This window comes from Hetaerina americana, unplaced genomic scaffold (genome assembly GCF_022747635.1).
Source record: "Hetaerina americana unplaced genomic scaffold, ioHetAmer1.1.p SCAF_7, whole genome shotgun sequence".
In the NCBI taxonomy this organism is placed as follows: domain Eukaryota; kingdom Metazoa; phylum Arthropoda; class Insecta; order Odonata; family Calopterygidae; genus Hetaerina; species Hetaerina americana.
The window spans coordinates 53,488,145-53,514,973 of NW_027287316.1; the positions used below are offsets into that span (position 1 = coordinate 53,488,145).

The window sequence follows — 26,829 nt, forward strand, 5'->3', positions numbered from 1 at the left end:
AATGTACTTCATCAATTCATTCTGAAATATTTTCTGATACATGGTTTGTTTAAAAAGTATCGGAAAAGTTTCGGAAAAATAGATTTATTTCAATCATAGCTACAATTTCTCCCTCGACATTCTTAAAAGTACATTCCTTGAGCGTCGACACGCTTTTGCCAGCGGCTTTTCCACGACTCTAAGGCTCCGTGGTAACAAATTCCGGAAGGTCCTTAAGGGCACTTGTGCAAGCTTCTTTGACGGCATTAAGGTCGCCATGGTGGTGTTCTTTGAGGCAACACCATTTCACTTTTGAGTATAGAAAATAGTCTGTTGGTGCCAGGTCGGGACTTTAAGGGCGTTGGGGAATCATCGTGATGACGTCGCAGAAGGTCTTCATGCTCTTGACCCTTGATTCTACTCTTGGTCGTCCGAAAAGACCTTCGGGACGAATTTAGTGCAGATCTTTCGCATCGCCGAATTTTCAGTGATGATGGTATGCACTGTCATCTAGTAAACGCCAATACGAGCTGCGATATGCGCTCACTTAACCGACGGTCTGAATTCATCACTTCACGCACATGCCAGGAAAAAATTGTTATCGATACTTTTTTTTTACAAACGTTGTGCTTCCAAATTAATACAATCGTTCAAATTAAGTCACCAAGCTGTTTTATCAAGGATTTAATATTGTGAAATTACAATTTAAGCTCATATTGAATGCATGGTTGCTCTGTAAGTTAGTCGATAATTAGTATTTGAGGTAACGATATTGAGGAATTATGTAATGCGTGTGGTGAATATTTAATAGAGGAAATGAATAAATATTAAGCGGTAGGAAAATTGATAAAAGATGAGTTTTCATTAGCAAAAGAATCTTCAAAGAGACGGATGTTTGATGACATGTACTCTAAGCATAATGCCATAGCTTTATACCAGGATTGTTTCAGGAGATTGATCATTGAGCCAAATAGCTTAATAAACACATTTTTACACTTGGTAGAAAGTTGCTAATTTATTTCTTCAGGGAATTTTATATTATTCAAAATAGCTTCCATCATATTACACCCACATCGGTGTACCTTTTTGTCATAATTATTACGTTAGAATTGGTAAAAATGTTTGCCAAATACTCTAAGCTCATTTCAAACCTAATCATACCACTTCAATCATGCTGTGAGTACTGCGATATGAAAGTCAGAAAGGTACACATACTAACAATTAATGGGAAATTTCTCATTGATGGTGGAAATTTTTATGAATTTATTCATATTACTACTTAATACATTTTAAAATAAGGTATTAATTAGTTTTGCAATCGAGGTTATAAGGTTCAAAATCGTCATAGATAGACAAGCCATTTGTGAGGAATCACGGGCAAGGTAAAGAAATAAGCAAAGAGATGATTATAGGACTTGTTAAGAAAATGAAAATCGTAATGAATAACTAAGATAAATTACAATAAACGTGTACTTTACCGACGCTTGAAATATACTCTAAGATTAAACAGCACAAGACAATTTCAGTAAATACATTAATTGCATTCTGATGGAGAAGATATTTAGAAGTTTTATTAGAGCGTATCTTGCTGCATACATTGGATATAAAGACAACCTGCTGTAACCCAAGTTTCACTCACGATTACGAGATCAACCAAGAAGTTATATGAAGAATTGAAACTTTTTAGGCAAAGTTCGCCACACTTAAAAATTCATTTTCTGGAGTGACGGGAAAACAGACAACAGACTAAACTCTTTCTCTTGTGGTAGAGCAGAGAAAAGTCAAGTGACTAAGTAAGATAAAAATAACTGTTGAAAAATGAGAGATAAAAAAAGAAGCGAGAGGGTGGAAAATTTAATGAATTAACCTAAATGATAACGCGTTTTTTCTACATTAAAAACTGAAGGAAATAGCAAATTTGATGAAGAAATTTACATAAAACTCAAAGAATACTTAGCTCAACTAATGCTAGACGTAAAATAATCATTAAAACAAGGAGAAACCTATTTGAAGTTCATTTACATTTAATATACGTAAGCTTGGGGCATAATTTACTATATGATTCCTATGTGCATTCTTTGAATCTTTCCTGCTTTAATTACTGATTTTCCTCAATTACATTTCATTCCTTGCGCGGAGTTTCCCTTTCAACTTCCAGACAGTGATTTTACCTTCCCGTATAGCGCAGCAAAGGATGTGTGAAATTGGTTATTCCACTCTCATTTACTTTATCAACATTGCACACTTCTTTCATACTTGCTATTACCGGTGCATTAAAAACACATTATTTCATGATCTACTCTCACAAAATCTCCAATTGATACTACAAACCTTTTTTAAATACCCTAAGCACTCTTCAATGTAGTCGATGTTACCCTGGCATGCCCAAGTTTCACTTCCATGCATTCACGTCAATATGTTTTTCAAATATCCTCAACATATTCCTCGGCATGAAATTTGATTTCGCCTCCCTTCTTTTGACATTATTTAATGATATTGTGAGAGCTCAACTTGATTTACTCCCACTGGCTGCCCGAGGGAAATATGCTGGCCAAATATTTTTATATCGTTTGCTACAGAACCAAATTTTTCTACTCTTTACTTCTGGAAAATCTAGAATTTTGTACACACGTCAGAGCAACAAAGAAACCTAATGAATTTAATATTTCTTATTTGTCTCCAAAACTTTCACTTTTTATATGCCATTATTAAAAAGTGTGAGAGACGATAACCTGCTTTCAGAAAATAAACATATGTTTTCAATCTCAATTCCGAAATTCGAGAATGCCATTAGCCATGATTCATCTACTTAATTCCATTTAGTATGTTTTCTTTCTATGTACATTGCCTTTTTCCATGTGTTTTTTTAACAACTTTATATACAAAAGTGCAATGTAAGTTATATTGATATTGTCGTATTCCATGGATTTATTGTCGTATTCCATTTGGGTAGGTAATTAAAATTACGTTTTATTACTTATTATTCATTTTGTTACTTATTATTCATTGCATTGATTTTGAATCATTGCATTACTTATTATTATAATTACGGAGCATTAAATTTGTAACATGGAAATATTAATAATTAAATAAACATTATCACCCTTCTGTTTACCGGAAGAAATTCCTGCTGGCATCCTCACAGCATTGAATCTTTCCATTTGTGACACAATCTCCGTGGCAACATTCTACAATGACACACAAAAGCTCGAAATTACGTGTTCGATAACTTCCCCTTTTGCAAATTAAATCTTATCATTCTTTGTAATCTTTTAAAAACAAATATTTTAATGAACTTTACGTTGAGTTTCAATATTTCTCCCAACGCACTACAACTATCCAAGGGCTCCCCGTAAATCTACTCGGTTTTCGGTTTGTACCACTGGATGGTCTGAGTATTTAAGGATGGATACATTCACATCCGTCTCTCCAACATTTATCTATGAATGCATTGAAAAGCCAAGGTGGCATTACGTGCCTTTTTCATTCCATGATTTATTTAAAACCAGTCACTCAAGGCGTTTCTACTTTAAAAACCATACGCTCTTACATTAGCTGAATACTTATTTAAGCACAGATTATATAGTAAGTAACAACTACTCGCTAAACTCACACTATATGAAGTAGGTTACACAAAACCTCTTTATTTACCATGCCTCATGCTTTTTTGAAATAAGCAAATCCACCTTAAGGTTTTTTTCGTACATCCTTGAATTTTTCGGGATACTGAAGTCGAAATTCCCTTCCAAACATTAAAAGCACGAGGTACTTTCCTAAATATATTCAATGTTACCTCCCGCACTCTCACAATCTACTCTTAAAAAAAAGAACATTTTCCCTGGTTTGCTCTAAATACCAATTATTCTCCAATTCTTGCATTTCATCTCACTCCCTTTCATACAAAGGTAAAATCATTGCATGGTCTAGGGAAACTAAAGTATGCTAAGATAAAAAAGTAAGCCAAACATGTCAAAAAGATGGGTAATACGTAGCTATCCATTGGGATTCAATATTTCGCTAAATTTACCATTTATGCCCGCAGTTTTTCCGTTCTTCAAAACTCTCACACCTCATTTCCATCCATATTAACTTTCCTACAGCAATTGCCACTACCAAATGCACTTGGCTCACATTCAGTCTCGTTACCATCAATATACACTTCATCAAGATACTCCCTCGAAATATCCCCCATTTCGCATTCATTCCTGATAATATTGTGACTCTTATTACGTCTTGCATTCATTCCTTCGTGATCCCTTGTTTTTCCATGTTCACCAAGTCAGAAACATTTGTGTATTTTATTTATAACCATTCTTTACTTTTGTTGCTTCTGTCATTTGCATTCGAGCATTAATTTCTTTCAGGACACTTCTGCGTCCATTGCTTTTTTCCTTCTAAGCGTACGATGGATTTCGAGCTCCCTCGTCTTTAGCTACAATACTCCTCTGACATGCTCATACCTTCGTACACACAAAATTTTTCATTTTACATTATATCAGGAGTCATATTTTATTTCGAGCGCACGTTTTTCACGTGAATTTACGGCATACTCTGAAATCATTCTTTTTAAAATCCCAAGTATCACTCAAACTCCCCTTTTGGATATATTTTTCTTATTTCACTGCACTCGAGTTCATCTTTTGCTTTCAAACAGAATTTTTACGTACTTTTCTTGCAACATTTCGACGTTTACTCTCAGTTGTACAGTATGTTGAACTTGTATTTACAAATATTATATTGTATGGTGGTATGGTTGGTGGTCTTCGTCTTCGGTCTTATTTACTACCAACTTTCTACTCGGATACGCATGAAATAAAAAAAAACAGACCTCTACCAAATTCTGCGCCTCTCATTACCCTCACGTTGCCGATTAGCTCTCTGCGTCTCTGATTGCATACAGCAAAATCAACAATGCTCCTAAATTATCTCTTTATCGTATATACAAATTAATGGGATTATGCATAAATCATGTATTATACACATAATCCTTTTTCCACGCATATACTAATTTTTTCTCGGTTAAAATTCACTCCGGAGTTGAAAATGATCCAAATAACTTTCTCGAGGCATCCCTTCAAACACCAAAATAACCATTTTTACCTCATAACAACATCAATCATAAACCAGGGACTGAATTGTTTAAATATATATCAATATTCTCCGTAACCTATCACTCACGCTTCCAGTTATGCAACTTACAAGTTCATAACTCTTCTATAACAACTATTTGAACACCAAATTGGATGCCAGGCGAGGGAAATCTACTAGGTGTTTTTTTCTGATACATCATCTCTTGCAGTATAGTACACATAAAGCCCCCCATTCACATGTGACGTTTTTTCAAAGCATGTCTAGATTTTATAACACTGGAATTTGGCAATCTGATTGGCCATTAGACAAAAATAAGGGCGGTAGTTCGTAATCCAACCCGACCACATCTACTTTTCCTCTACTTATGTCGCGAAAGTATGATGGACGAGCAGATGGCAACTGCACCATATTGCATGCACATATTTAAAAAATATTTTAATGCTTCGGCATCAGTTACCCTAAAGAGTACAATACGCTATACACAGTTTTATAATTCGGAGAGAAACGAATTTCAACAGCTATAGGACGCTGCTGAAACTCTTTTTACGCTGTAATGTTAGAATATACATGCATTATAATAAATCTTACCACTTTGCTATGCGCAGAGTATGCAAATCATCAGTAGCTTCGTGGACAAATATGGTGTTAGTGTTTGATGTAGATTCACGTCGTGAAAAATATCACAACGCAGTTGTCATTGCGTCTGTAACATTGGGAAATCTATGAGCGGACAGAACCCGAAGCAAAATATTGAACGCACATTGAATTTAAATCGTAGATTTCCTTGCGAATGTTTTAGCTTAGAATTTATAATTTTTGCTCTTTCACCATATTGCCATAGTCATATTCCTACTCCTCAGACCATACTCATATCCCTGGTTCCGTTCCTTCAATATTTTTATGATCTAGTGATGCACCGTGTTTGCCTTATCTAATACGAGATAACTATAATGGGTCATCTTCGATTTATTCTTCATATCAAATTCTTTCTACTATAGATATTTACGCATTTTAATTTCACTCCTGTATCATTTAGAAGTTATTAATTCATCTGATATTTTATTCTTGTAATCAACCGTGGACCTATTATTTAAAAGTTTACTCAATAGAAAAGTTTTTAATAAATATTTACATCACGATTTCTCAGCTTTTAACCAATGAAACGTGGCCAATGACGGTCCTTAGAACTGATTTGACGGACACTATTCCTAATAATGTGAGAGACCTAAGAACACGCACTCATTCTTAGAAAATTATTTGATAATTTAGGTAATGAAGGTGGGTAGGCTTCTCTCTTTCTCTATTTTAGCCGAATACGGAAAAAGTAAAAATAACAAAATGAATTAATTTTTTTTCTCACTTTACACTTCCTTCCTTCTTATTGACAAATAATGTGGAATAATATATTTTTACAGACAAATATCAGACAAAAATTTTTGGCTACCACATAATCTACTGTAGGTCCTACGATAGTAGGACCTACAGTAGATTATTAGGTAGCCAAAAACACTATGACTACATTCGGCTGAGAGGTGTATTCTAGCTTGATTGCTCCTGAGACCCGAGGTCATAGAACGTATGTAAAATCAATCACGAATCAAATTAAAAATTAACATACAAATATGTATTTCAGGGAAATTTCATACGTAGCACCTGGTCGGTAAGGTTGTCGCCACATAGAACGGACGGACACATTGCTAAACGGAAATCAAGGAGAGGTTTGCTCTGGGTAGAGATATCCATGGAAATGCATCGAGCATGAGAATAAAACGGTGGTCTACGCGTAAAAGAATAGAACTCGACCAGGAATGGCGGCACGGATAATTTATGTAATCCGCGAGTATTAATATGGATTTTCATCATAAAAAAACCACTAGAACTACTTGATATAGGAAAGGATGGTCACCCAATTAGTTCGAAAAAACAACGCAATAGAGCGTTCCTAAAATAACGTACAGCGCACAAGAGTTCATTTGTTCTCGTTCCACACATCCGCCCTCACACTCTTCCGGCTCCTGCACCACCCGAGATCCCCCCCCCATCCATTTACGGTTGCAAGCTTTGGTAAGCAAATCACGGGAGTAATAAAGTGCTCCGAGCAAGGCCCTCTTGTCGCCGCCGCGCGCATGCGAGGAATGAAATTGTCCCGGGGAGGAAGGTCACCCGGACGCGATCCGGCGGCAAATTGAACCGCCGTCCTCCTCACGATCATCTCGGCCGACGGCAAGTCTTATGGGCAGCGGCGGAGGAGGAGGAGGTGAAAGGAAGCCTCGCTTTATTGAGTCGTCTCCCAGAGATGCTCCTGGGTTATCGGAACGAAGAGGAGAGCTGGAGCGCGCCCAAGGAAATGGGAGAAACGCAGTGCACGCACGGACAAACACCCTAACACCGACCAACCTAAGCGAACGCGCTCCGGAGTGGAGAATTTCGCATTCTCACCGTCCACCGAGCGAAATGGGAGGGAAAAATAGAAGGGAGGGAGAAAGGTTCCGACTGAGGGATAAATTCGCGGAGCAAATATACAGGGATGCAAGATCGGAAAAGTCATCGGGGCGTAAACGGAATCGGTATTGGAAGTGGGAGGACTTTTGGGGGTGGGAGGATGGGGTGTGCAGTCGACCAGCCTTCGGGTTGAAACATAAGTGAATGAGATGAATGAATCGTCCACCGGAAGGATTTTTCCCTTTGACATTAATTGGGTCGCGCAATGTAACCGTCCTACTCCGCGGATGGAATATACGAGCACAGGTCATTTAAAAGTCGACCGTTTTCGGGAGAAGTAAAATTCATTTTCTGCCGAAGGACTTGGACTGCGACGAATGAAACATGGGGTGCCATTAAGAAAATCGTCAAGAATATAAGAGTGCAGTCAGAAATACAAGACAGCTCTCTGTAAAAAGATAGGGAGTCGTCTGCGTGACGATAGAGGGAGATTCGATTAAGCACAATCTCTCAAAACACATCTCCATGGATACGATCACGATTTCTTCTTTATGTTGATGGCATTTGCTTTCCTCATCACTTTAATTACGATTCTTTTCTTTTAAATTAGCCAATTTAGTAACATCACTATCGATTTTATTGGTTACATACAGATTAAAGATGGGTTTTGGATGGATTCTATGGATTACGTTACATGTACACATCCTCTTGTTTGCCCGTTATACACTCCAACTTGCCAAAAGTTCTCCCATCTATATTACGGCCTTCAACGTGGCACTACATCTCAATATTCCCTTCGCCATTTTTCTTCACTTTCTTCCGATTTCAACGAACAATTTCCTTTCTCCTGTCACAATTTTTAAAACTTCAACATTTGTCTTTCTTCCTCTCTGTCCAGCTTACTGTCTCCATTCTTTTCCGCGTCAAGAGTCTAAAATCTACGCTCATTCTAATCCATTAAAGATCATGTTTTTTATTCTTTACAGCACTCCATATGACAGTCTTTACTTATCTTTTCTTCCAGTCCTTATTTAGCGTTTCCGTCTTTAGTTTCCTTCTGGTAAGTGCATGTTTTTTCAAAGCAATACTTTTCCTAAATTCCCTGCTACTACGCCAAATTTCCTTAAAAATACCGCTTGCATGAATTGCCGCTACTGCAACGTTCGGCTTGACCTTCACACTCCTTGAAAATCTCACTTCTGCAGTTTCTTGCGGTGAATCATCATGCCAAACTCGTTTCTCGTATCGTTCTTCCACAGCAAATGAAAGCATATACTCAATATAAGAATTATCTTCGCCGTTTGAAAGACTATTGCGTGATAATCTGCAAACCAAAATTGACTTGTGGTGCGCATTAATTAATAAGTCGTCTTCCAAGTTCTTGAAGCCTCCAAGGGTCCGCCTCTGTCAAAAGTTCCTATATCCCGGATATGACAACCCGGGACTTGCAATTACTGAGGACTCTCCTGTATCAATAATACCATGGGGAAATTAGACGCATGAGATTCCTAAACGTAACAACGACCTTAATCACCTTCCAACCACTATTATTAACAGCTCAAGCTTTGCCTATGCAACTCGCTAAATTTCTTCAGGAAATCTATTGGAAAGTATCAGGGATAACGGACAACCTCCTCTCCTCTCCCTGTGCCTCGTCCTACCTCCTCTCTCCTCTCTCTGCTACTGTCCATCCCGATTCTCCCACTGCTACAAAGTCACGTCTCATTCATCTACATCTACATCAATACCATGCGAGCCTCCAAAAAGGTGTGTGGCAGGGGGTGCAGCACCAGGAGGAAAGGGTAAGGGATGAGGGGGGTTAGGGTTTTTCAAATGGATGAAGAAAGGTGGGGGAACCTGCAAAAAATATAATAAATATACTAGTATAACCATGCGCAGTCGCTACCTTGTAGGTTAATAGTTATTATGTCGAGCCGACTAGTGGGGGATTTCGATTACAAGCATTCTGGTCTCTTATAGTTCTTGGAAAAAATGACCATTTAAAACTGTCAGTCTTGCAGTCTATCTCTTTAATCTTATACTCGTGATCCATCCGCCCGTAATACGTTGGGGTTCGTATTATGTTCTTGATGTCATCGGAAAAGGACCCATATTTAAATGTTTTTAATAAGTTTAATCTACAGGTTTAATCTACTTCCTGTATATCGTAAACGCCGCTGTTTAAGGGAATCCCAAACTAAATTTTCTAGCAAAGTAGTTACGATACTGCGTTGGTCATAAAAATATTTGAAAAATCTAGCCCCCCTCCGCTGAACTTGATCTAATTCCGAAATAAAATTTATCACTTGAGGATCCCATATACTGACAGCATACTCTAGGTGGGGCTTGACTAGGGCAAGGAAACATTTACCACAATCACATTTACCTAGCACACTTTTTACAAATCCCAATTTTTTATTAGCACGACCGCACATTTCTCGTTTGTGCTTTCCCCAGGACAGATCGTGAGTAATTGTTACACCCAAGTATTTAAAGGAATCTACCCTCGCGATTTCTGTCTGATTCATAAAAGGGTATCAAATAGATCACCTATCCCTCCAGGCTGTCCTTCACAGTTCTTTCATCAACCTCACCACACGTCGGAGAATGGGAAAATTTGACAGTTTTAATGGGAGAGACAGTAAAAAAATCCATGAAAAAGTGAAAAAATAGTCACGAATTGTGAGTGTTTATTTGTAGTTTGTTCAAACTAATGGTAATAGACATACGATAAATGCAAATATTTTTCCATTAAAGAGGCCAGTCGGTTATATACTAAAGTAACTAAAAAAGTCCATATCGTTTTCTACATTTTGAAAAGAATGAATGAAAAAGCAGACTTTCCTTGAGACAAAATATCTTAACGCTTTGAATGCAACACTCAAGGAAAATCAGTCAGTGTCAAATTACTAGTTTTGAATTGCTCATGGATTAGGTTAGATTATTGCCAATTTTTTAAATTCGTCCATCTTTGATTATTTCACAAAATAATTTATTAATTTGATACCATGAATTCCGAAACTCTGGATTTCAATATGTAAACCCTTAGAGCATGAGAAGAGAACGAAGGCTAAATAGTAAGATGCAAAATTCTCTTCATTGCCTGTAAAAAACTACGAGGGAGAGAGAGAGAGATAATGAAAAAAGGAACATCACTGAATAAAGATATTTGGAATATTACCAAAGCAATGCAGCGATGTAATTCAGTTTGGGCGATTTATTCAATTAAAAAACTGATTGCGACATACGGTGCAGAGTCCCTCACGCTAATGATCGAGACTTTACTATCGAAACAATTACTATTGAAAAAAAAAATTAAAATATGAATTTATTTTATATTTTGTCATCGTTCTCGATAAATATTCGTGTTTTGGCAAATAAATACGATATAAACGTAAAAAAGAAGGATGTGATGATTCTTACGAAAACCTGGTATCAATTAACGAACGAATTTTTTAATGTGCAAGGAAAAAATTAACTAACGTGTATTCGTATTTTAACGACAAATATACTGTTCCCGCTGAATTTTTATTACTTCGATAATAAAACTTATATTAATTATTGAAGGGTTAACTCTGTTTCCCAAATTTTTATACATTTTTTAAGCAGAGAAATAAAAACTGTGGATATACTTTCTAAATATACTTTTATTTTGGAAATACATGCATTTAACCCGCAATTATTTTCACAATTAAGATACTTTTTATCAGCGGAATATCAAAATGAAATAGGGGCACTGACCGAAAGCGTGAAACCCCATGCTCGCTGCGCAGGGGATTCTGAGGCCGTGTCCCGAGTCCAATGAAAGATGACAGACTGTGTCATGCATGCTGAGGCATGCCCTCTCAGTTTATTGCAAAAATTGCACTTTTATTTTTTAACATATCACTTAATAATTCCCAACTTTGAAGAAGATTTTGCTGCCTTCTTTTAGAATCACACGGAGAAAATATCAGCGAGCGATGAGGAAATCGCAATTTCACCACGTCTATTGTGAAGAAGCGCATCGCACACGTACAACATCAAAACTAATGGCTCAATTTAAAACAGTTTGCCACGAGAAAGGGAGTGGATGAAACCTTCGAGGGAAAAGGCGGTGCGTCGTGAGATTGCAAAAATAATGGCTCAGTTAAATCAGACTAGGCATTGAGAAAGAAATTGCAGGGATTACATCATCTCTTTAAACAATTTACTGCAGCTTTCGAACATTTGTCCAGGTAATAGATGTTTAATATTGTTGCAATGGAGAAAATCTTTTTTTAATTTACCAGAATTCGGATTTTATCCGATTGTACATGTTGCTCAGTCAACATAGAAGGGGTAATGCATAGATATAGGTAGGTGCGGGGTAGGCTAGTGAGTAGAGCGATCGGCTACTGACCGGAAAGGCCTGGGTTCGAATCTGAAAACATTTTGGAAACACTTAAATTAATCCACGCTCGGATTTTTTCAGGCACAAGATCCTGCGCAGGGAAACCGCAGTTGGCGCTGGGAAAGGAATTGGGTCCCATAATACTCTGAATGCGTGGATTTCTCACGCCGCTGGGCTTAGTATGACGTAAGCTCTAACCTCAACTATCACTCCGACCTCCGGGTTGATTTTTCAGTGTTACACAGAAAACCTTTAAAAAAAAAATCCCTCGATAGTAATATATCTCCCCGTTGGGAACATCAAGGTGACATCAGCAGAGAAGACAGGCAAAGATGGTGATACTATGCATTTTTAATCCGTGTAAGATTTAGGGTGCTTCTGCCTCAAATTCTAATTGACAGAAATATTCTTGATATTTCAACAAAGGAGCTCTACACGTATGTATGGATAAACATATCATTTGGACAAAGGAACAACTGCGTCGTTCGAGCTATGGCGTCATTTGTTCTCATAAAAGGGTTTCTAAGATAGTAGATAAGATAATAGATGATAACTCCCACGGATGATTATGTTGGTATCTTTAGGAAAGTATCATGACTAAAAATAAAAAAAGATCATCACGATTTATTTTGAAAAACTGACATTAAAGGAAGTTGCATCGAGATGTCACGCCTGCATCATTTTGACAAATTTTTCTGTGTTTATAGTGCACTTTATTAAATAAAGATGATAAAAAAGCCTTTTCCCGTGTGTCGTTATTTTCAGAGAAATCGATGTTCAACATCTGAGATTTCAAGCACGCTCTCATAAATGTGGAGGAATTTCGCGGGAATAAATATAAATTAATGGTGTAGAAATACATGCCGTTCTCACGAAAAACTGATACATGTCATGTGCAAAATTACAAGAGATGTAAGAGTGTTAAAGTAGCAGCACTTAACCACCTTTTTTTTAATATACGAATTGATTTATGCGAAAAAACGATCAAACTCGAATCATTTCGAAAACCGGGCCCAATGACCAGCTCAAAATAAATTTTAGAATAAGTTTCAAAAGTTTATAATAATCTAAGAGAACTTAAAAATGCATATCATGTGGTATCCCTTTAGGAATTACGCATGAATTGGCATTGCAGTACTTTTCATGACTAGCCATTGATTAATGAACTAAGGTGACACATTGACTCACCCAATCTTCACCATAAATTATTATAACATTATCCTTTCATGAAAATTATTTATGCCTTCCAAATCTTGAGAGACAGGACTCAAATGTGATAGGCAACTGATGTTACGTTTCTCATCTTACGAAAGAGACAAACATTATTTGATTATCAACACCTAAAGGACCACTGTATATTTATTTCAATTAAAGGAGACATTAAATGCACGCTTCACGGCTGAATTATGACACATAATATTTTAAGAATATCATCAGAATAATAATACTTAGATTTATGTGCTTTCCTTCAGAAAGTATTCTCTAGAGCCTATTGCACTGGGAGCATCATTATTGCGCATAACTAAGGACTTCGTAAACATAAATACGAAGCAGAAAACTAAATAATTTGCTTTGATTAAATGTAAACGTACAAACGTAATAATCTTTTTGGGAAGTTCTTGAATTGTATCAAAACACTACAAATATGTAATTGGAATGTATAGCATGGTTGTATTATGGCACCTACTGACAAATCGATTCTCGTAAACTGACTTCGTGGTACGAGAGAGTTGAAAAATTGTCAAATATTTATAAAAAATTGTCCTTGAAAATTGAAATAGCAATAATTATAATTATTAATCAAGCATTTTAACACAGTTTCACGTTACAAAAACTGAATTCAAAACACTACTACAAATATTAACGATTATAAATCAGTTGTAATTAGCATAGCACATGAAGTCAATGACAAGTATATTTATTTATTTATATATACCCTGCAAACTACCACTAGGGTATGTGGCAGGGGGTGAATACATACAAGAATAAATTTGACCCAGATATTATTTTTACCCCTAGCACGGTCGAACAATATTATCATGATCCCCTATCTTTGGTGGAAAAAATGACATCTTAAATCTATCTATTCTACACTTAATCTCTCTAATTTTACTATCATGAACTCTCCTGCCGTAGTAAGATGGGGGTAATAATGCATTTTCAGCGTCACTGCTAAAGAGACCTCCTTCCAATTTATGCAAGAGCTTCAATCTATAATTTAACCTTCGCCCCGTTAGTGATTCCCAGCCTAGCTGCTCTAATATTTTGGATACGGTACTAAATTTATCATAACGATGTTTTACAAATCTAGACCCTAAACGCTGCACGCGATCCAATGCGGCAATTAATCCAACTCAACGCTTTGAAAGAAGGAATTTAATAAGTTAGCCTTTAACAATTCAATAAGTTAGCAGGTTACTCTTTCGCCTTAATCATTTTTGACTGAATTAATCGTTAACATATTTCCCTGAACTTAAATATTTATATCCCTTGACCCTCACGTAGCCAACCCCGAGTCACCTTCAAAAAATGAGTAGGATTATTGTTAAAAATTTAGCCGGCCTTTCGGGATTTGGCCGAGGGATCGGTGTTTGCTTACCTGGTGGACCGACGCGCTCCGTTGCCGCCTCCGTGGACCATCCCTCCGAGGCGATGGTGGGCAGGGTTGTGGCCGCATCGGCGTCCGTCGCGGCGACTGCAGGCGGCTTCACCGGGACCATCTTCCCCTCGTACTCGAAGGGCGTCGAGGCCGTGGTGAGGAAGCAAAGGGCGTAGACGAGGGCGGTGACCCGCCGGGCCCTCTTCTCTGTGCACAGCACCTTGCCTTTCATTGGGTGACACACGGCGATGTAGCGCTCCACCGTGAAGGAGACGGTAAGCCACACGGACGTGCTGCCTGAAAGGGTGGGAGAGCCAAGGAAAGGAAATAAGTGAGCAATGGTTTTCAAGCAGTTTTCACGGTGCCACATTATTAAGGAGTCTACCGGAGAGGAGAGCCAAGGATCCACTGTCTAAGCACTTCCAAGCTCCATATTGTACGACATTGAATCAATGCTATAAAAACCTGAATTACCATAAACAATTCTTCAACTCCATATACGTACCTCCACCTCGTCGTGGGATAAAACTTGGACGTTACTTATGAGTCACCATATTCTGATGACTCTTTGAACCGCACAGGTGGGATAAATGATAATTGCCCCTGGAAGGTGTCAAACGGAATGTAACTCAGGAGGAGTCTATTCCTCAGTGAGGCGGCTGCAAAGGCGTCCGATTCCAGTGGGGCGCTCAGTTAAAGCGATGGCATCACTTTAAAAAAACTATTAGGGAAGGCAACGGAAAACCACCTCAATTATTTATTCCACGCAAGTATGATGGACACGGCACACAAGCAACTGCAATGATCACTCTTATGTGCTGTGATAAAATTATACGTGGTGTCAAACACTAACTACATACTCGTAATATTTAACATACGAAAAGCGTGATAAGTTCGTATTTAAAATGCCTAAAATATTTTATTGGAAATATGTACTATGAAATAATTGAGGCGTACATATCCATAACGAGAGATGCGCATGAAAAAATACTAAGAGGTTGGAGGAAATAATAGAAAAAGGCTGAAACAAGTTGATTACGAGGGTTAATACGTTATTTGGGGGACACCAAGGAAGTCATAAGGTTGAAAAAAAATCTTCAAGACATTTACGATTTATACATTCAAGCCGTGCCCATAATACGAGCACAACGTGAGAGCTATGAATTGCTCGAAGTTTAAATGCCTTTGTACGCCGAATGTGCCGCAAGTACCGAAGCACAACCATCGAATTATAATAATGTATCGAATTCACAACACTCGCCGCATTTGCACCGCAAAATCTTATTCACTCGCAGTATTTTATTGCGTCAAACATTGCTCCGCATCGCACATCTGATGAAAACGTCCGCCTCAATGCGTAACACCCCACGTTTTGCATCGCCAAATCACCTGAGCATAGAAAAGTCACAGTCATGTCGTCACACGAAAGCGACGTCAAATGTGTACTATTAAATCACGAATCGCATTTATATCGCATTTTAAACCGACTATTTCTCAAAATCACGTACACATAACACATCGTAACTATACATTCTCATGGCAACATCGCACCGCAGAGTTGCCATTTCTCATCATTTAAGTCCACCGCAATTCATAAATCTCGTTTGGGGTCTTCTTCTGCATTTCCTCCCAGCTAGCTTTCATTTTTACAGCAATTAATGGCGAGTAATTTTTTCATAAAATATGTGATCAATCTTCCTTTCAGCGGCCTACACAGACACATATATTTGCGAATTATTTTAGAAACTTTTCCTCAATTATTATTTGTGTCCATTTAATAATCCGTCTCCTTATCACCACAGTTAGATTGATTAGAATCTGTTTTTCTCCGCAACCACCACTGTACATGTCTCGTACCCGAATAAAAGTATATTCTATAAGTTCAAATAAACTCGTAGGCGTTCTAACTTTTTGAATGTACGTCTTGGACGGTCTTGAAGGAATATTGACTTTCACGTGTCATGAAAACATTATCTTTTAGCCCTACTTTATAATACTATTTGCATCAGCTCGTTGAATACTTTGATTGATGTAGAGGTCTAAGTTCTACCTTTGGAGTACGCTATTATTCCCACAGAAAGCTCTTTCTAATTGTAATACACTTCTAAATATGTCCAGCAGCAGTTTTTCATCCTCATTCGTTTTACTGTAAATGTAGTCGGTCTTGTAACAACGAGGTGCAGAAACACGAAACAAGATAATGATAATATTCCAAGGTGTGGAAGAGACCTTTAAATTTTTGAATTCTCTCATCCCCTATCATACATGAAACTTCTTTGCTTGTTTTCAAATTACTTTATCATTTCTTTTCCTCACCCAAATCTTAAAGGCTACAAATTTAAGCTTATCCTCTTACCTCCAAATACCAAGTTTCGGGCAGATACAAAACAACCCCAAACGTATTCCATACTTTTTACTTACTCAGTTATCTTTACTTAAGGTCCTCGTCATCATCTCCCTGTAAATGTCTTTATACGACAAAATTCCACTTTCATTGCCCTTGACACTTGGCTCATTTTTGTCTATCACACTTATCTACTAAAAAGTGTAATTTCCATGTATTTCCTCCAAAATATGCCCTCAAACTTTAAATGTTTGTAATAATCTTCCTATTTCTTGGGAACCTCTTTCTCTATGCCTGTTTCAAACTTTATTCTTATCTCATAACCAGCCCTTAGAGTCTCCAATGCGCTCAGTCATTATTGCAGACAGAACCTTGGGTGACTGCGTACTAAAGGTTGATTTTCCGCAAATCTGATTTCAATGTTTAACACCTGCATTCACTCCTACATTGAGCCCTTTCAAGGCCTCTCCTATCCTTTTTTCCGCATATGTGCAAATAGCACGGGTGATAATTGACAACCCGAGTCTTATCCCCTGCCTAAAACTGCTCATTCCGACAATCCATCCGATTTCAGTATCGGTGCAGTCTGAGGCAAGATTTCGGATCAGCCGTCTTTCTCACAATCGACTACCCTCCCGCAATAAGTTCATCAGTTGTTCCCGATTCAACTCTGCCAAATGCCTTCCATGCCTTCCTAGAATCCACGAAGCAAACCCATTTAATCTAGTTGTGATCTATATTCCTTTGTGGCAGTGACTTCGCTACTGCTATGAAATTACGCGTATCTCTTCCCATCTAAACCCAATCTGATTTCCCCTGAGCAATGGCTTGAATATACCTTCTTCTCCATCCTTCTGTTGATGATCCTTATTATTGCCTTACTGCTGTGAAACCAAACATATGTCCCGACAGTCCTCGTAAATTACTGATTCTATATTTATTTGGAATGAAGAGCTTAGACACATGGTAGGAATATTAGGGGCAAGCATGACCACAGTTTTTCTAAATATATTCAATCTCAGATTTTTAACGCCTATCTTCTCAATCAACTTACGTCTTTTAATTATTGGCTACCGGGATTATGCATAATTTTCCCCGTCTACGGTCTGAGATTGCTGATTAACTTGAGAATACATAACTCGTTTCCAGCATTGTCTATTGTCAATGGGAAATGGGCAGCATTCTAGATTGTACAATTCGTTCGCATTCTTCCACAGGTAATTGATATTTATTAAACCCTCTTTTATAAGACAACGTAATGGTGAATATCCTTTCAATCAATCAAGGGTATGGTAATGCCTCAGTAATCACCCCGTAGGGTGGTTTTTGGTAAGCGTGGTCACAGCTCATTTAGCACTAAGTTCAAGGGATAAGCAACTTACACCGAGTAATGGGAAAAGTTACTTCCATACTACTTCCTCCGTTTTTTCAAGTAAGTTCTAATGCTAGAGTCAGCATTCGGGTTAGCACCAGAGGCCCCCACGACCACAGTCGAACGCCCAATATCCTTTCCATAAAATAAGAGCATGGACATGCATACACGTATTCCATTCTGAAATCGACCTCATGGGAACTTATGCGTACAAGATACATTTCAAGAAGAGAACAGCGATAAACAAGAGAATGCAAGCTATTTTAAGACAATAGATATTGAAGTTTTCCATAACAAATTCATAAATTAATTTTTGAGATATCTAAGTCTCACAAAATGCGTAATTTCAGGCATGATATAGTAGAAATCGAACACACGAGGGGGTGACCCAAAAGTAACGGGAATTGGGCTGCGGTGGGGAGCGAGAGTGGGGGAAGCCTTTGTTCGGCCGATTGTACGTCAGGCTCACGCCAACTGCGTCAGTATGCGCAGCGCCGTCGCTGTGACTGGATCGGTCCGTCCGTGAGAGCTGTTTCAGTGAAACAACTTTTTTCATTTCGGCGAAAAACGTGATGGCGAATTATCCAGAGCAACGCGCTACAGTGAAATTTTGTTTCCTGTAGGGAAAATCGGCCGCGGAAACTATTGTAATGCTCAAGACTGCTTATGGGGAAGCTGCCCTAAGCAAAACCAGACTCTAGGAGTGGTTCACACGTTTTAAAAATGGTGAAATGTCAATTGAAGGCCAACCCCGTTCAGGCCGCCCTTCAACATCCAAGAACTGACGAAAACGTCGACAAAATCAATGCCTTCATTCATGAAGACCGTCGCAGAACCATTGATCAACTCTGTGAGATGTCAGGAGTGTCATGGAGTTCAAAAGAGCAGATCTTTGGCACACAGGTGACTGGTTCTTTCATCATGACCACGCGCTGGCTCATACCGCCCTCTCCGTGATGCAGTTTTTGACAAAAACGGCATGACATCCATTGTCCACTCCCCCTTCTCATCGGATTTAGCTTCCTGTGTCTTCTCTTTGTTCCCCAGACTCAAAATGGATATGAAAGGAAAGCGTTTTGACACTGTGGAGGAAGTAAAACAAAAATCGCTAAAGGCCTAAAGGACATCACGATAAATAAATTTCAAAAGTGTTTCTAACAATGGAAGCATCGTTTGGAGAAGTGCATGTGGTCAATGGGGAATACTTTGAAGGTGAACAAAATTTGATGTAAATATATTGACAACTAAAGAATCTATAACAACATTCCTGTTATTTTTGGGTCCCCCCTCCTAAGTATGGTTGTGTAATAAATCAATTTGTAGTTGAAAAGTGTTATCACTTGGCTGCAAAATTTTACAACTTCATTTGATCTATCATGTAGATAGTTTTTTCCAGGTTATTGTGACAACAAAGTGTTATCTATTTTGAATTGCACGAGTGGCTGAGTATTGTAAATTAAATAATTGCATTTTAATTCGACAGGACAGGAACAAACGAGGACATAAAAGCATTCTCATCTTCGTATATAAAATAGGAAATCTTTATTACGGCAAGTTTAGGATCATGCACGTATTCCAGGGGCACTAAACCAAATTTCAAATGAAAGAGATTAGACTGACAGCCCTATCTCTTTCAGCGGCGTCAAGCCCGCTGAAATAAATCCTCGGTCCTCAGAGAGTACGACTAAAGACGCTTCAAATTACAAAATTTGATGCCATATGCATAAAATGCGTGATATTGCCCCGTAGAGAGAAATTTGATCGTGGAAGAAAACATAAAAATGTTATGCAAGACGCGAAAACTAATTCTATTTCGAAGTCACACATTTGACGCTCTCTAGGGCATCAATACTACATAAATGTGTATCTTTGGGGGGGGGGGGTTGAGAGTTTGTTTTATAAACTCTTCGCTTGTGTCAATACGCGCTTCTTCTAAACAGCTATCACACGGCTTCCAAAAATCCTCTCAACTTTTAATCCTTATCTGTTTTATGAGTCAATAATGTTTTCGATTCCACTTCCCTCTTCCGGGCTCCCATGGACGCAAGATAACATCCTATAATCCAAAATAACAGTTGAAGATAAAGTGATCGAAAATTGAGTCCTTAATGTGTTCGAAGGATTGAAGCTTCGTCATGAAATCCACCCGCACTAGTCAAAGAGAGAGAGGGAGAGAGAGTGGTTTAAGTTTCACTAAGAACTTCCGAAGGAGTTACTGCGAACACACAGCTTGGATTAAGGGCCCCCGCTAGGTATTTTATCTCGGCCTGAGCAGGCTCCAGTATTAGAAGATGCCTTTTGATCTCACGCACTCCGCAGTTATGATAGCAATGTGTTTGTCTCAAACATTTTGCATACGTATAACGGTGAGAAGAAGTGGATTCAAGCGCTTAAAAAAAACAGCCCACGTCAATCGTGATCAAATTTATGAACGGACATTTTGATAAATTGTGGAAATGTTATTGCCATAAAAACTCTCTGAAGGTCTAAGGAAACATATTTAGACTAAATAAACCATGATAAATGTTCTCGAAAAATTGCCTACAAAACTCATTCATGCATGTTTATCATTACTCGTTAAACTCAACAGGTTGCGTGCAAAATGATGTTCTTCGTTGAATTCTATCTTATGCCCTGGGATGTAATTGGCAATTCAGCTCGCAGTCGGCGTGATTGGTTAATTATACTATTAATTTTAGTGTTTCATCATCAATTCGTTGGTTGATAAACGATTCAGTGGGTCTCCTTTTCATAAGCTAAAGTTAATTGAATTTTAATGATTTTCATTCAAACATTTACAATTTTTGACCCTGGAATTTGATAAAAATTTACAAATGTCCGACGAAATAGGTATATTTATTTTTTATCTTTTCATGATTGCAACTCTCATTTAAAATTTAAAACGGGCTTTTCCCAGAAAAATAATTGAAAAATTCATGAGAATACACAGGTTAAATAAAGCTCAGTCGCTCTTTTACATTGATATCGAAAGAAATTTGACCTGCCGACACTCATTCGTCAATCAGGCAAGGATCATAGCTCTTAAGCAGTCTCAAATTTGCATTTATTTCAAGGTCACCTAGTAGTATTCAAAGGAAGTACCAAAACAAATATAACGCTAATTATTTGCAATTAATGGGAGTATTAAAAAATATAGAATTTTAAGTGTGGGGACTGACATTTAAGTATATATTCACCAAACTTAGAAGCTGTAGCTAAATGAAATATTTTATTACCATTCAAGGTCTTTGAACAACTGATAGACATACGATTGATTTATTAATTTTCACAGATAGAAAACTCAAAGTACAAGATATTATTGGGTATGGTGATTCCAATCAAACTGAGAGTTTTTACGAGAAGATTATTAAATTACGACTTGAACTCCTTTCTACACCCCTTTCCTCTTATTCTATTCCAAATGCTAGCTTTATCCTCGTTGCTAATGTTTCAGTACCGTCTCCTAAGCCATACATGTACATGCTATGGAGTGCAGTTCCTCGGGTCAAAGGCTCATACCCATTTCCTCCTTACTACCATCAACTTCAGAACATACCGTCTATTAATTATGCCTCAAAGGACTTCTAAGCTGAGAGAGAGACAGGTGAGAACACCACGATATAAATGAATTGCTAACCTTTGTTTTGATTCTATCCAATAATTTTGATTACATTGAAATAGGTAGTAAAATGCTTTATTTCCGCTGAGACACTACAAGTGAGGACTCGGAGCCAAGCTTCATTATTTCCTATGCGACTGCAAATACGGCAACAAAGAGGGAGTTACTTTGTGATGGGGTTTTTACGAATGCATTCGCCGGTGAGAGATCACTGTGTACGTGGTCACTTTTCCTTATGCAGCGCATGGAACACGATGAGATCACACGGGGGATTTTACAAAGCGCTCGGAATAGGGTTCGTGTTGTAAACACCGACTGCATGCTGTGACTGAATAAATGAATAAAGCTTCAGCAAATTTTGAAAGAGGCAAGAATGATGGACGTTTCAAAAGGATAAAAGTCATGATCACTGATGTCTTGTAGTCACCAGTGAGCTCTGTTTGCGAATATAGAAAACATGCGAAGGGATACTTATTCTCCGAAGGTAATATTCCCATTTATGGCAGGTTTAGAAATGACCATAACAACTATCTTGCGCTGCGTATTGCGTGAACTTCAGTTTACATGACCTACATTATTTATTTCTACCGTTATTCGTGCATCTGCGAGCCTTCATGCTGTCCACAAAGCCTATTTTCTTACTCCCTCTGAACAGGTTAACGAGCAATCTTCTATTACAGTGGTGTTTCTCAACCTGAGGCACACAGCACGCTGAGGGGAAATTTGAATACATTTTGAGGGCAATCGCAAAGTGATGCTGGCTTCATTATCTCATCGCTGGTACAGTGAGCACCACAATTGGCAACGTAAGCACTCGATGAAATCTATCTATCAGAATACTATAATCTATCAGAATACTATTATCATATAGTAATCAGTTGATTATATACTTTATGCTTTCATGCTTTTGGCGGCATCAAAATCTTTGTCGTTGAGGTGGGCCATGATCCAGTAAAAGATCCGAAAACAGTTTCAAGGGCTTAGTAGTGGGTAAGTATGTGAAAAAATCTTTATGCAATAACCTTATTTATATTATATACCACTTAAGATTATTCAGCTACAATAAATGCCAGTGGATTTAAGACAGTGATATCAATATAGAAATGATTCGAAAATTTAACAGAATTTGATTTCGCGCTTTACAGACAACAGCTGGAAAACACACCAGCGTCAAAACTCGTAAGCTATGCCGCCGGTGATTTTCAAAATCAGAATTTAAAATCAAACTACCGCCCCAACACCTCTTCTGAAAGGAATTTCAACTCGAGATAAAGGAGGAGCCTAAGACATCGATTCCTCGTGGCCCTTTACTAATCCTCGGTCAAAACGGCGTCGCGAGCTGGTCCCCTAAGTCAACCGTCCGCATATACTCAGCGTCAAAGCTCACGAAGCCCGTTCACCAATTCGGGAGCTCAAACGATTGAAATAACAAAGCCTAGCGTTTCGCACGCTTGAGCGGTGGCAGGTTCGAGATGCTGATGAGGGAGGATTTTTTCAGCGCCGGATGGCGGCGCCGTCGCGTCGTCTGCCTGTCCGCCCAAGGGGGAGTGGGGGGAGGGGGGGGGCGAGGCTTGAGGGTTAAGGGCTCGAGCGGCACAATTAAGCCAATATCCTCCTCGCACCTTTGTCGATCGAGTTTGAGTGAAGGTTTGCGGGAGTCAGCGGCGTGAGAAACGGCCCTCTCAACTCGCCGGAGTGCTCAAAAATGGTCCGCTCTGCTTCTAATTGGGGGGAGGGGAGGGAGAGGATTAACGATCCCGAGGGGAGGGTTTTGTTTGAGATGGAAGTGGTGGCAGGCGAGGACCGCAGAAGGGAGATGGGATAAGTTTCCGAGGGGTGTGTTGGAGGGGGACCGAGATGGTATTGTTAAGAGAAAGGCATTGTTCACATCGATAAATTGCGGTGTCGAGTGTGAGGTGGGCGAAGGCGACATGCATTGTGGATTATATAAAACCACGAACAAGGGGAAATTAACACCAAAGCCATTAGGAATCCATCCAAATGCAAAGAAAAATCTTACGCATACGCCATCAGACGTCATTGATAAAATTTGATCTATGATGTGGAATTGAATAGAATTATCACACACGATTTGGGCACTAAAAACTATTTACACCTACGGATTGAGTGGATTCTAAGCACAAATTTTGCATTATTCACTAGGCACGCCAAAAGAATATCCACCGCAAGGTTTCGAATTCAAGTTTTAAATACACGTTCCAGAGTGCACTTCGTCACTTAAGTGAAAAAATTACATTAGTCACTGTCGAAATAAGAAGAATTCAATGTGACCTCTTTCGTTTTACTGATAAAATTTCTTTACCAAACTGCGAATGGTTGTGAATGCCGTTGAATAAAATAAATTAATGAAATAAACATACATTTATTATTTACGTGTAACGATGTAATCATCCCTAGGTGGAGAAGGCTTCACAATTGCGTGAACTTACATCGACAGGTTAACACCCCCTACCACTCATTCCCGTAGCAGATCACAAGATATTACGTCATGGAGACGCAGTAGGATTCACTAGCAGAAGCACGCAGCAAATTTTGATTTTGAAAAATAATTTTAAAATACGCGAAAGAAGACTGTTTCGACGGATAAATTATTAATTAACTTTTACGTTGAGCTGCGTCAGAAATATGCAAATTCATTAAATTTATCGGCATATACTTGTAATTCTGTCATTTTAAAGGGGCGTTTTGTATGTTTTTCCATTCGATTTTCGTAATATTTTGATCACGTACATTTTATCATACGTTTTGGTAATGTAAAGAAACCCTTTCAATCCAAATACGAGGATTAATTAGTATTAATACATATGGTGGGGAGATTGTTTTTATTGCAGTAATTACCTGAAAGTCAACTCATGTAGTGTTTATGTTTTAGATATTTTTTTAACATAATGCTTCCGAGTATTCCGAGTTCTACAATTACAACTATAGATCATCCTTAGAAAACAATTTTTTTCAAAATATAACACATTTTTCTTTGAAAGATAACACAATTGTTTAAAAAGAGACTCCCATTGCACCACCCAACCGATCATCAAATCAGGCACTTCCTAAAACTTAGCATCGAGGAAAACTATTTCTTAAGATCGATGGAGGAGTCAATCAAAGATACTTGGGAATCCCTCAAATATACCGAAAGTGAAATTCTACCAGAGAAGGTTGCTGCGAACCAAATAATGAAATAGTTCGCCTTATTAGTTAAACAAGTTGAAATTAAATTTAAAATACTTCGCCTTTCCACATAAACCACTTTTATTACTTCCTAGGTTTTGTTATGGTATAACATCATCAGGTAAAAATACAAGTCAGACAGAATATTCTGGACGAAGAGGAGGGAGGTAGGAAAGCAAGGATTGGTTGAGGTAGGAAGAGAGAGAGAAAAAAAATTAATTAAACAAATATAGTTGAAACTATAAAATAACAGAAATATACATTGCTGAAAAATACATTGTTGAATTTTTGTTTAATTTTTATTGTTTTAATTTTTTTTCTCTCTCTCAGCAATGTATTTTTCAACAATGTATATTTCTGTTATTTTATAGTTTCAACAATGTATTAATTCCCTCTCCCAGCCCGCTAATTTTCAATGCCACCATTCCTCCTCCTCCTCCGCCCCCTCTTCCTACCTCAACCAATCCTTGCTTTCCTACCTCCCTCCTCTTCCACTCCGTCCAGAACTATATATACTGTGTTTGAATTGTATTTTTACCTGATGATGTTATACCATAACGAAACCTAGGTAGTAATAAAAGTGGTTTATGTGGAAAGGCGAAGTATTTTAAATTTAATTTCAATATGAAGAATTTCCACCAAGTGACGCCAGAAACTGTTTCATTTAGTTAAACAAGATTATTTCGTTTATATTCTCATGATTTTTACGCCTCTAGTATTTAATATTGAAAAGTAAGGAGCCCATTGTTTGACGTAAAATTTAGCCGTTCTCACTGTATTCCTTAAGCTTAAACGCAGCACCGAGTCGTGAAGCCACCCTCAGGCAGTTTGACTACGCTATGGTTTAAAATAAAGAGCGATTCACTTACTAGTGGCGTCGGTGAGCCATATTCCGAATGGAAAATAACGCCAGAAGATGTCATGGAATGGCGGAGGGAATTTCGGGTAGTGACTCATGGAGAGGGTGAAGAAGAACACGAGGTAGAGGAGGTCGGAGGCTGCGAGCGCGGTCAGGTAGACGTTGGTGGAGCTTCTCATGCGCCGCCTCGTCAAGACGGCCATTGTTGCCACATTTCCCAGGACCCCGATGAACACGACTATTGGAACGATGACCCTCTGTGGAGGAAAAAGATATATAATTAATATCGGTATTCCCATAAAACACAATGAGGCTAGCCACCAACCAAAACTGTGAACCAACACAACGACCATTAAACCAGCTTAGACATTTTGAAAGCATATGATAGATCAAGGTAAGGCTCACCCCAAGCTAAACCCTAGGTGCTGGAAAATTTACACTTTCACCGTATAGGGGTGACTAAATCCTTCCCAATACCCCACGTGGTTAAAATTAAAATTACAGCAGCAATTACATTATGATAGCAACCAGAAATTGGCACTGTTTGCATACTGGATGGTTTATCTAAAAGCGTCACTCAGGATCTGAATCAGGATTTTATCCTACTTTCATTTGCTCGCCGCTCTTATTCATAGTTTACCAAGCTGTACTCATATTGCGTAAGTTTATAAATTATTTGTTTGAGGATATATGATTAATCTGTGGAATAATATATCAATAAATCATATCCTAATCTCAGGGAGGTAGCTATAATGTTTTTCGAATACACCAGTGATGCACAGATTGACTCATAGGCCGTATCAGACCTAGGATCGTCTATATATTTTTAAATTAAATGACATTTTAAATTTCTTATTATATTTCTTTATTAGTTAAAATTTAAAAAATAAACGCTCTTCTGCTTGTTTCTTAGTTACTATATATACCTGTACGTTACACTAATGCAATGAAATAATTCAAATG

General features: G+C 38.1%; 1 protein-coding gene across 1 annotated transcript in view; it reads right to left on the reverse strand.

Moving 5' to 3' along the window:
* The window catches only part of Proc-R (Proctolin receptor), a 693,100-nt gene that overhangs the window by 61,149 nt on the left and 605,122 nt on the right, over positions 1-26,829 (reverse strand). Inside the window, exons 8-9 of the mRNA XM_071594784.1 lie at positions 25,877-26,123; positions 14,484-14,780 (exon numbers count right to left, since the gene is read on the reverse strand). Coding sequence (XP_071450885.1) covers positions 14,484-14,780; positions 25,877-26,123 — 544 coding nt within the window. The remainder of the gene's footprint in view (positions 1-14,483; positions 14,781-25,876; positions 26,124-26,829) is intronic.